The 12132-nt window shown below is 42.8% G+C and overlaps 1 protein-coding gene across 1 annotated transcript; it reads left to right on the forward strand.

Annotated features, from left to right (window-relative positions):
- The first annotated feature begins 5265 nt into the window (after positions 1 to 5265).
- LOC143982169 (uncharacterized) lies at positions 5266 to 11903 on the forward strand. The gene is made up of 2 exons (XM_077480651.1): positions 5266 to 5771; positions 9618 to 11903. Exon 2 carries the CDS (start codon positions 9953 to 9955, stop codon positions 11477 to 11479), a length of 1527 nt encoding a protein of 508 aa, XP_077336777.1. The 5' UTR covers positions 5266 to 5771; positions 9618 to 9952; the 3' UTR covers positions 11480 to 11903.
- The last annotated feature ends 229 nt before the right edge of the window (positions 11904 to 12132 follow it).

Raw genomic sequence — 12132 nt, forward strand, 5'->3', positions numbered from 1 at the left:
GTCCGATCGGACCATGTTGTCGGATAATCCGACCGTGTGTGGGCTCCATTGGACTGTTTCCGTCAGAATATCCGACCGACAACATTTTAGAGCTGGGCTATAAAATTTTCCGACAACATGATCCGATCGGACTTTGTCCGATCGTTTGTAGAGAATTCCGATCGGATAAAGTGCCACGCATGCTCAGATCTAATTCCTAGACCAAAGCTATTGGCTACTAGCCTGAACGTAGTCTAGTCGTAACGAAATAACGTCATCACCTTATGAACGAGCTGATTTTCCGCCAACTTTGTTCGATCGTGTGTATGCAACACCAGTTTTGGACAAAATCCGTCGGACAAAATCCGACGGATTTTGTCCGACGGATTTTGTCCAAAACTGGTGTTGCATACACACGATCGAACAAAGTTGGCGGAAAATCAGCTCGTTCATAAGGTGATGACGTTATTTCGTTACGACTAGACTACGTTCAGGCTAGTAGCCAATAGCTTTGGTCTAGGAATTAGATCTGAGCATGCGTGGCACTTTATCCGATCGGAATTCTCTACAAACGATCGGACAAAGTCCGATCGGATCATGTTGTCGGAAAATTTTATAGCCCAGCTCTAAAATGTTGTCGGTCGGATATTCTGACGGAAACAGTCCAATGGAGCCCACACACGGTCGGATTATGTGTGTACAAGGGCTTATAGACGTCACCCCTGTGACATGTACAGGAATACACAGGGTAGGTGTTGCTGAATGTTTATGTGCCATACCTGCCTGTCTAGCAGTGCCACACTAAACTGGTAAATTGTTGCCCGATCTGTCAACCCCACAAGTATCTATTTTTTTAAATAAACCAATATGATTGGTTGGAATTCCCTTTAGACCTTAGAGTAATACAGAACTTTTGAGGTGCTAGAATAACACAATGGAATACACATATAAGTAAAAATTACCAACCATTTTTATTAAAAAAATCCATTAAAATCACAGTTAAAAACACAAAATCATATCATGGTTGTATTTGCCAGAAACTGGTTAAGATACCCTTACATGCTACAGTTATGTTACATTCTCAACATGTAAATGGAGGGGTGTTGAGACAAAGAGATATCTCCTAAAAAGCAATCGGGTGGGGCGGCAAACACGGTATAATTTGAACATTCTATTACCTTAATTGCTGAATTACAAAATCTAAATTGTTCCAGCTGGAACAGCACAAAGACCTCCCAGGTGGAACACGTTCCTCCAATGTATCAACTTCTAGAATAAAAAATACAAAATACACTGTAGTAATAGACAACGTTGTCAATTTAAAAAGACGCTAGATATCCAACCCCGCTACTCCATGAATGAAAATCCCATCTTCAGAGAAGGAGTGGTGTGTGGTGCTACTGTAAAATGTCCCGCACTCTGTAGCAGTTTTCCGGAATTTTTGAATGCTCTCAATAATATATTGTGTCCATGAAGGAGCTAATGAATAAACCTCTGATCATGCAGACAGGAAAATAATAAGCTTCCCTTAATTATTGCATTGGTGCCTCTGGTAAAGGTATGTAGGGTAGAGTTGGGGACAGATCTATACTGGGGTAGGGGTGCTTTGGGAGGGGAAAGGACTTGTGTTAGCTTTCCCCCAGTTTACCCTTGCAAAAATATGCACCCCCTCCTCAAAACCCAGCAATAACCTGAACACTCATCCTTCCCAGAACAAATCCTCTTCTACCAATCCCCCCTCCCAGCACAAATCCTCTCCCACCTTCCAGCATGGGATCTTCTCCATCCCAATCCCTCCCAGGGTAAATCCTCTTACCCCACCCAGCACAATTACCCCCCACAAGTATAGCTTCTGGTATAAATTCCTTTCTCCCCCTAACATTATCCCTACAGCACAAATATCCCCCCCCCAATTTCTCCTTCTAGCCCAATTTATTTTACCCTGCATCTAAATTCCCCCTGCCAGCACAAAACCCTCCCTCCAATATCCAGTATTCCTTTACGATATCTCCTTACCCCTCAAAAACCTTTTAGAACAAATTCTCTTATCCCTCTCACAGCACAAACCCCTGCCTATATTCCCCCTCTCAGCAAAATCCTCAGCCCCATATACCCCTTTCCAACACAAATACCCCCATATCCCTCCTTCCAGCATAAATCCCCCAAACCCCTCCTTCTTATATTAATTCTCTTACTACCACCTCCCAATCACCCCCCACATCTCCCCCCTCTAAGCACAGATCCCCTTCCCAACACAGATCCCCTCATATCTCTCCTTTCAGCATAAATTCTCTCCAAATCCCTTCTTACACAAATTACTTACTCCCCCCATCTCTACACAAATTCTCACCCCCCATATACCCATTCCCAGATACATCCTCTCCAAATATCTCTCCTTACACAAATTCTCTTATTCCCCTCCCTCCTTCAGCACAAATCTCTTATCTAACCCCTCCCCACCATATCCTCCCTAAAAGCACAATCCCCCCATTACAAATACACTCACTTCCACTTTTTTTGGGGCCTCCTTTTCCTGCCCCAAGCACAGACTTCAGTTGCACAGACTCCTCAGCCAGTTCCCAGGACCTCAGCGCCAGTAGATCTCCTTCCCAGACTCCTCCTCCCTTTCTGTCAGAACACACATCAGAGCTGAGGAGGAATAAAGGAGCGCCTCACCAATTTTTTATTGAATAAACAAGATACCATCATCCCAGATCAAGCATAAAGAGAAAAAAAGGGGCCATACAGCTCTACAGAAAGGAGTAACTCTGGAAAAAATCCTGAGAGCATAGGGAATATTAAGGGCTATTTTCCAGAGTTACTCCTTTCTGTAGAGCTTTATGGCCCCTTTTTTTTCTCTTAGAGCTGAGGAGGAGCCTATGGGAAACCTACCTTGGCACTCTGACACTATAGCTGCTGTAAACATGCAGCCAGCTGGGGTAGATACCGGTTGCTACAGTGCTGGCTATCACTGCACTGGAGACCCGGTGACACACCACAGGAGATGTGGGCAAATGTTGGATGCTATCGATCATTGACACTTTTGCCCCCGCCTAGTCCCAGCCCTGGTGATACTATATGCCGCGATGCAGTCTCTATATTGCAGGGGAGATGTCGGCTTTAATACAGAGACTGGATTGCGGTGTGTAGTACACTGTGCACCCTGCACAAGCTGCTAGGCAGAGGCAACCAATGTCCATGCAAGCGTGCTTCCCCCAGACAAGTCCCTGAAACCAAGTGTCCAAACTTTTTCCGGCACTGAGCCCCTCTCCGGGACTCAACCTCGATTCGCTGGGACTTGCATCAAATAATGGTCCCGGAGAATCTGGGATGGTTGGGAGATATGGTAGTAGGTGGACATTTCCCTCAACAGGACAGAAAAAAAGCGGAGAGGGGTCTTAACCATTCTCTGCTCTGTATAAAATTAAAAAAAGCTTTGGCTTTATTAACACTTTGAGTCCTATAATGAAATCCATCTTCTAAACTAGCCTCATGGATTTTTCTACAATAGTCTTCTTTCTGCACAGCCTATTCATTTGTCAAGGCATAATCTGTTTCTTCCATGTTCCACTGCCACTAATAAAGTCAGAGCAGAAGTTGGTCTAATAAGCTTTGTTTATTAATTTCTTCTTTGGTATAATGCTGAAAGGTTTTTTGTTCAAAAATCTTTAAAGGCATTAGCGACAAATTTCCATTGGAGTTGCACATCTTTAAAGCACTCAGTAGTGAATAAAAACATAGTGGGCCTCTAGAGTTTATATAACTTCAAAATAACTTTAAGCAGCAAATTAAAACATTATGTAGCATTAGGCTTTCTTTTTATTCCACAGGGTCACAATGAACTAAATTGTGAGTGGTATTCACCTTCACACCATAGTGTTAACAAAGGTTTTAATTGTAATTCTATCCAAAACTCTGCCCCTGAAAGAACCCTAAAAGTGGTGCTACAAAAAGTATACAAGTGTTACCTATTAATAATGTGACTATGATATGCCACAAGGTGATGCGTTATATTCAGCAACATAGGCTATTGGGTTCCTTCTGTGGACCCTTGTATTCTTTTAGCTGGACGGATCAGTGACGAGTGAGCAATGATGGATGCAAATGCATTATATGGCCTGTTTTGAAGCAAGTTATTTTTTCTGGATGATCAGTTCTACTTGCACTTTCTACTTCATGTAATACATATTACCAGTAACACATAATATGACCATTAAAACTATGCATGACCAGGTTCAATAAAATACCTAACAGCACATTGCATTGTTTTAACTGGTGTGCATTGATGATCATCTCATTACACATAAGCATACATAAACCTTAAGGCATTTTGATTTTAGTTTTATAACCCTAATGCTGATGCTAAAGTAGATTCTCTGTTTCACAGAAAATCAGAGAAGATTTATTTTCAGTCATTGCATATATTCACCAGTTCACTATATGAAATGTTAACTTCCATACACAGTTTAGTAGTGTTTTTACAACAAAAGTTCAGCGTTCTGGAAAAACTGGAAAGTAAAACTGGTTAACATATACAAGGGAAATGCTAATTACTGCTATTACTGCTAATTACACAATTTGGTCAAAAGTTTGTGAAAACCTGATCATCACACCTACTATATGGTCAAAAGTATTTGCACACCCCTACAACTATTGCATTTAGGTGTTTCCAGTGAAGGGAAACAATACTGTTATAGTGGTAGTAAATTCTCTTTATTTATTTTTACCTACAGGCAGGCTTATACTAAAGCTTAACTGTAGGTAAAATGAATATCTCCTAAATGTGCAAAGTTTAGGAGATATTCTAGTGAGCAACAGCCGACATCACTGGCCTCACTGACTTTGATTGACACCAGCAGGAGCCAATGGCGCCACTGCTGTGTCTCAGCCAAACAGAAGGGAGATTTCCGGATGGCTGAGGTACTCATGCACATTGCTAAATCGTAATGGAGCTCAGGTAAGTGTTAGGGGGGCTGAGGTGGTTTGCTGCACGCAGAAGGTTTTTTATCTTAATGCATATATTAAGATAAAAAAACCTTCTGCCTTTACAACCACTTTAAGTCTAGGAACTGTGAAGGTCATTTTGAAACTTGATGTTTCTTTTCTTATACTACTTCATGATTGCTCTAAAGCGTGTTTTGAATGAGATGCAAATGTTTTGCATATGACTTTATAATTTTGCTATTTTACAGCAAAATTCTGGTAAACTTGAGATATTTATCTGAAAAAATATTACCCGTTGTACCCAAATAACAACTATAAGGGAATACTTATTAAGGTTGCCAAAAGATATACGGTACTAGGTTAAAGGTCTAAGATAATATGCTTAGGCGTGCATTTCACTAAGTTCAGAATTAAGATGCAAGATGTTGACATATTAGGATGCATCTGTCTGCGGTAAGAGGTACAAAGCTAAGATAGGACTGGTTACGCAAGAATATGGTCAGTCAGCAGATGTTGAAATGACGAAATAACTATCAGAAGACTGTATTTCACCTTTGACTTAGATAATGTCATGAGTTTAAGAAAAATGTCGATGTATGTATGAATTACCTGATTGGTTAAACCACAGGGCTGTCCTTCAGCTCAAACTAAATAAAACTGTTGTGTGTGCTTCAATAGGCACATTCATTATTCACGTACAATAGTGTGTATGTGTAATGTTTTGTCCACCGGTGAAAGGGACCTCCGCTCTTCAATCCTAGCCTAGGCTACCAGGGGTTACTTACAGAAGACGAGCAACCTAACAGTTTTGGTACCAGCAAAGTGGGGTTCGTCTCGTCTTGCGACAGGTAAGTCACTTTACTCTTTTTTACCTGATTGGTGAATGGTGTAAACACTTACTCTGTCCGGGCGGCCGCTACGAACTTAGTTTAAAATTAAAAGAAGTAACTGTGCCTTCGCGGTGGACTAGGCTGGTCCCTCGGGAGGTTAAAAGGGCTCGCAAGGAATTTATAGGTTTAGGGGAGTCCGACTAGGTTGGTCTGACTTAAAACTATTGGTGATAGTATTTTTAACACGGGAAGTAGTAGATTACGCCCGTGACAAAGGGATTGGTGGAGTGGACGCCCATTTGATTTAAAAAAAAAAAAAAGTGCACTATAAATTGATAAATGTATTGCAATACGGTTATTTCATGTCTTAAAGTATATTAAGAATATGTCTGTTTCTCTCTAGGTACACGTGTAAGTATATAGAGTATAAGTTTTAATATAGAGTATAAGGAAAATAATTGTTGTTGTTTAAATGAGTGCAGAATATGAGGAGCCCTCTTGTAGTGACATAGCATCCGCCTGCCCCCATTGCACGTTAGGTCTACTCTTCCTAAGAATAGATGACAAGTGGATTTTACTGACCACCAGACCAGGGGGGTTCTCTTGCAGACTTGGTGTAAGAGGGGTATATCCCGCCACCAGGAAAAATTTACCCTTCATCGTATATTAAGGGTAAATCTTCATAGTTTTATATAAGTCCATCTGCCCCAAAAAAGATCAGGGATCCTACTCCCAGACCAGAGACCGGATTGTTGGACAAACCGGGTGTTATCACCTGTGTCCTGCCACTAGACACACACTACCCAGACTACTAGATGGGGAATTCTGCAGCAACCCAAGCCATGGCCACCCCATCACCCTATGAATTTGTTAGTAATATGATCCCTGGCCCCCAGGTAGAACCATTTTGGACACAAGTCCGAGAAAGGTGTCAGCAATTGGGGATACATGACCCAGGGCCATATGGTCCTTGTACTGAGGAAGACTGGCAAGAAGTCAGTAAAATTTGTCAGGTACATAAGCATTCTTATCCTCCCTGCAAAGGGGCTGACCCACAATACATGAAGGATTGTTTCTGTGCATGGAACAAATGCCTTGGAAAATATAGGCAATTGTGGACAGCAAGGACATTGGAAATCCCAGTGCCCTTATAGGACTGGACAGATTAGAGCAAGAGGCAGAGGCAGGGGATTTAACCCCCAGACCCGCCCACAGTATCCCCGTTATCTGCCATACCAGAACCCTCGTCAACCACTACCCCAATATCCTACACAGCCACAAATAATGCACCGAGGGAAACTCTGTTGGTATTAATGGGACACCTGTCACCCATCCCATCACTCCACCACTGACTGTAGCCACTCCAGAAGGACAGAAATTATGTACCCAAACTTTTGCCGTCTTGTCCTCATGCCCTGTGCCCCTTATGGGACGGGACCTCTTGGCACAACTGTGTATTACCATTAAGTTTAATAAAGAAGGTTCCCTTACCGCTAGTTCACCATTATGTGACTTACATGGCCCTAAGCGACATGCACACAGAGGGTTCCCAAAAAGACATGCACACAGGAGTTTCTTTCTAATGATACCTTCCTCCCTTGACCATCACACAATTTGGGCAGAAAACAAAGGTAGTGTGGGCTTTATTAATTGCACACCATATGCACCCCAAATGCGGTCAGATGCAGGGATACAATATCAAAAACAGTATCCCCTACCCCCAGAGAAAGTCAAAGGCATCTCCCCTCAAATTAATGATTACATATCAAAAGGTATCCTGAGACCAATCATCAGTCCCTGGAACACACCCATTTACCCTGTAAAGAAGGCCAGTGGCGAGTGGAGACTCGTCCAAGACCTCAGAGCAGTAAACAAACAAGTGATTCCCCTCCCACCCCTAGTCTCAGACATCACTTTTATTTTCTCATGCATACCGGCAGACTCTCTATGCTACACAGTAATTGATTTAGCGAATGCTTTCTTTAGCATTCCCATTGCAGAGGAAGCCCAACCTATGTTTGCTTTCTCCGGGGCCGGGGGCCAACTAACCTGGCAAGGGTATGTAGACAGTCCAGCCGCCTTCTCTATGGTACTCAACGAGACTGTCAAGTCTTGGACATCTGAGCGAGGGTCGGTACTGATACAGTATGTGGACGACTTGCTCCTGTGCAGTCGAACTGCTGAAGAATGTGCGGTCGATTCAACATCACTGTTACAACACCTAGCTCACGCCGGGCATCTAGCCTCAAGGAAGAAAATACAATGGTGCCAGCCACAGGTAGAATACCTAGGGTGCATTCTAAAGGAAGGAACAAGGCTGGTGTCACCTAAACGTGCCGCAGCCCTACAAGCTCTCAGTCCGCCAAAAGACAAGGCCGCCCTACTCTCATTTTTGGGTGCAATTGTATATTGCCGCCAATGGATCCCTGACTGTTCTCACTATGATGGTATCCTACGAGAGGCTACTGGCTCGACAGCCCCTAAATTAATAGATTGGACTGAAGACAGACTACAAGCTTTTCAAGCTCTATTAAACAGTCTGTCAAATGCTCCCGCCCTGGGATTGGTAGACTATGGTAAAGCTTTTCAGCTGTACTGTGTAGTTTCAGGAAGCTCTTTTGCCGCCGTGCTAACACAACAACATGGATCAGGGTATCGCCCTGTCTCATATCTATCAAAAAAAAACTCCCCATCCAAGTACAGGGAATGCCATCCTGTCTCCAAAATCTTGCTGCCTGTGCAATGGCTGTACAAGATGCAAACAAATTAGTGCTAGGTCACCCATTGACTCTCTATACCACTCATTCAGTCACGCATCTTATTCAGAACATGAATACCCAACATATGACCTCGCAAAGACTTAGTGGTTATGAGATAACACTGATGAACACTGATAACCTCACACTCAAATATGTGCCTGCCAGCAACCCCGCTGTGCGCCTTTTGCATTCCATGTTGCGTTTACCACATGACCCAGACATTATACATGACTGTTCGGAAAAGGTTGCTGCTATTACCAGTCCCAGACCGGATCTCACTGACACCCCTATCTCAGGTGCAGAGGATGTTTTCGTTGACGGTAGCTGCTCACGTCCCTCTGACTCCACCTTTTTAACCGGTTATGCAGTTGTTCAACTACCAGACATCGTACTGGAGGCAAAATCATTACCTCCTTCTTCAGCCCAGGTAGCAGAGTTAGAAGCCCTCACTAGGGCCTGCATTCTATTCACCGGTAAAGAGGTGAACGTCTACACAGACAGTAGATATGCTTTTGGAGTGGTGCATGATTTTGGTGTGATATGGGCCAATAGAGGTTTTAAAACAGCAGACAACAAAATAATTGCCAACTCCACACAGATTAGTGCTCTCCTCCAAGCCATTCTTCTTCCAAAAAAGGTAGCCATAATTAAAGTAAAGGCACACTCCTCTGACAGCAGTCGTGTTTCAAAAGGGAATGCTCTTGCTGACAGAGAAGCTAAAAGAGCTGCTGCCTTTTCCCCTAACCCACCTGCCCCCACAACAATGTTTTTCAAGGAACACTTCGCAGCACCTAACTTTAAAACTGTCATAGCACAGATGCAATCAATGGCCACAGAAGATGATGTCCATTTTTGGACAAAGGAAGGATTGACCAAAGACCCTGAAGGTCTTTGGTCAAAAGAGGGGAAGATCCACATGCAAGAACAAAACTATCACCCTTTGAGGTCCTCATGGGAATCCCCGCAAACATAGAATTACCCCCATTAGACCAAGACACTGATATTGACATTTATTCCCAACAGGAAATGTACGTGAAAAACCTGGTAAGTATGCTCCACGAAATAAACGAACAAGTTTCTGTCACCTTTTTCCCTCTTCCCACAGAACCAACGCATCCCTTCATCCCTGGGGATAAAGTGCTGATCAAACAATTAGCACAAAGAAAGAGTATCGGACCGGCTTTCTCAGGACCATGGAAGGTGGAAAAGGTATCCAGGACCGCAGTGTTAACAGACCTAGGAAACACCTGGATCCACGCCAGCAGGCTGAAAAAGTGCCCACCACTTCCCACAACCCCCGACCCCCCACCTATTGAAGGAGAACCCGACCCACCCGAACAGCGACCGGAACTGCAGGAGATTCAGGAAGGCATTGGACAATTAACCCTTGAAACCCTACATGATAGCGAAGAAGAAGGACAAGCATAAGAACTTGTAGAAATGTTTTTACCTTCAGTGTCAGGGAAGGCTGTATGCCTTTGGGGTAGTCTGGTACTATTTGTATTCCTGCCCACATGGTTTATAGCCAACTGTATATATCATCCAGAAGATTTAGGTTTATTAAAAGGGATATGTGGACCACCTAAGATGAATAATACCCCCGGCCAAAGACATAGTAGAAGTATTGTACCCGTTAATGAGTCACCTAAGGGACTGACTAACAAGATGTTACTACTAAAATTCAAATATAGCTATGCTCAAAAATCTGGTTTTGAGAAATGCTGGATTTGCAGCAAGCTACATCCCAGTACAGCTAGAATCCCTCTCATGGCAGTCCCCTTGAATTTTACCCCCCTCCTTAATGGAACACCCCCTATCGTCCTAACGAATGTTACTAGGACCCGTCCAAATAAAACCCTCACTTTCCAAATTATAGGTAGAAGCCACTTCCCAGACTGGTGTTTCCGACTGGGAAACACCACAGATGGAGCCGAGGTTTGCAAACAAGCAAAACTTAACATTTCAATGACATCATTTAACAGTCCTTCTTTCTTCCATACTTCAGATCCCACCCTAAATGCCACCTTTTTAGACTTTCTTAGCTCCAGTACCAAGACTACAATACACCAATTAATGTCAATTCTGGTGCTCTCTGGCCTTTCTGATACTCTTAGGAACGTGTTCCATAAACGACCCCTAGCTCTAGGAAATACCATATATATATGCTGCGGCAAACTCTGTCACCCCTGGATCCCAACCAAACCCCAGGGGTGGTGTTACCTTGCAGCCCTGGTTCCTATTATGGGGGTATTAGGGGATAACAAGGGAAGTCACCTCCTTGAAGCCAGCATGCATCCTAGATATCCCCTTAGACACCGTAATAAACGAGAATTGTTTTTAGAAAAAGATATGGCCTGGGCATGGTTCCCTTCCTGGACAGGGTGGGGAATTGACCTAATGAAAAGATTAAATAATTACACTGGCATAATTGATGAGATTCTGGAGGAAAATTCTGATGACATAACCAAACTAAATCTAGAAACTAGGGCAATTAGGAAGCAACTAGAACTACATGAGTTGGCTATAGAAAGTATGAGTGCAGCCCTTACTGGCCTCTGTGAGACTACTGAGGATTATGAGTGCTGTACCTGGATTCATAATACCAGCATCGAAGTCCCAGACTACTATGACGTTATTGCCCAACACAGGGAAGAGGTAAATAAACTACAGAAAGAGGCAAGGAACATAGGAAAAAACTGGGATCCCTTCTCGAGCAGTTTTAGTTTTGGGGGATTAATATCTTGGCTCCGAAATGCTGCCATGACAATTGTCACTGTGATTCTCTTCATTCTATTTTTATATGCCTGTTATAAGATAATCAAATGTTTATGTAAAAAGGGAAACACAGTCGCTCCGAAGGATCTGAAACTCACTTCCATTGTTAAGGATCCAACGGTATGGTATAGAAACCAAGAGCACAAGGGTTCGGAGTATGAAGCCTGTGCTATTAAATTAGAAAAGGAATGATCATTATGTAAATCACAGAATGATCAAAGGAAGGATTATAAGGGAATACTTATTAAGGTTGCCAAAAGATATACGGTACTAGGTTAAAGGTCTAAGATAATATGCTTAGGCGTGCATTTCACTAAGTTCAGAATTAAGATGCAAGATGTTGACATATTAGGATGCATCTGTCTGCGGTAAGAGGTACAAAGCTAAGATAGGACTGGTTACGCAAGAATATGGTCAGTCAGCAGATGTTGAAATGACGAAATAACTATCAGAAGACTGTATTTCACCTTTGACTTAGATAATGTCATGAGTTTAAGAAAAATGTCGATGTATGTATGAATTACCTGATTGGTTAAACCACAGGGCTGTCCTTCAGCTCAAACTAAATAAAACTGTTGTGTGTGCTTCAATAGGCACATTCATTATTCACGTACAATAGTGTGTATGTGTAATGTTTTGTCCACCGGTGAAAGGGACCTCCGCTCTTCAATCCTAGCCTAGGCTACCAGGGGTTACTTACAGAAGACGAGCAACCTAACAACAACTTTACTCAAAATGTATTTCTCTTTTTTATAATGAGTGTGAAGGGGCTGAAGTTATCAAAATTGACTAGAAATATATGGAGAAAAGCAGTGAACCCTTCTTTCATTCCTCCTCCTAAACCC

The sequence above is a fragment of the Lithobates pipiens genome, unplaced genomic scaffold, assembly GCF_037356315.1.
Source record: "Lithobates pipiens isolate NorthernLeopardFrog02 unplaced genomic scaffold, aLitPip1_a1.2 Scaffold_16, whole genome shotgun sequence".
NCBI classification, from domain to species: domain Eukaryota; kingdom Metazoa; phylum Chordata; class Amphibia; order Anura; family Ranidae; genus Lithobates; species Lithobates pipiens.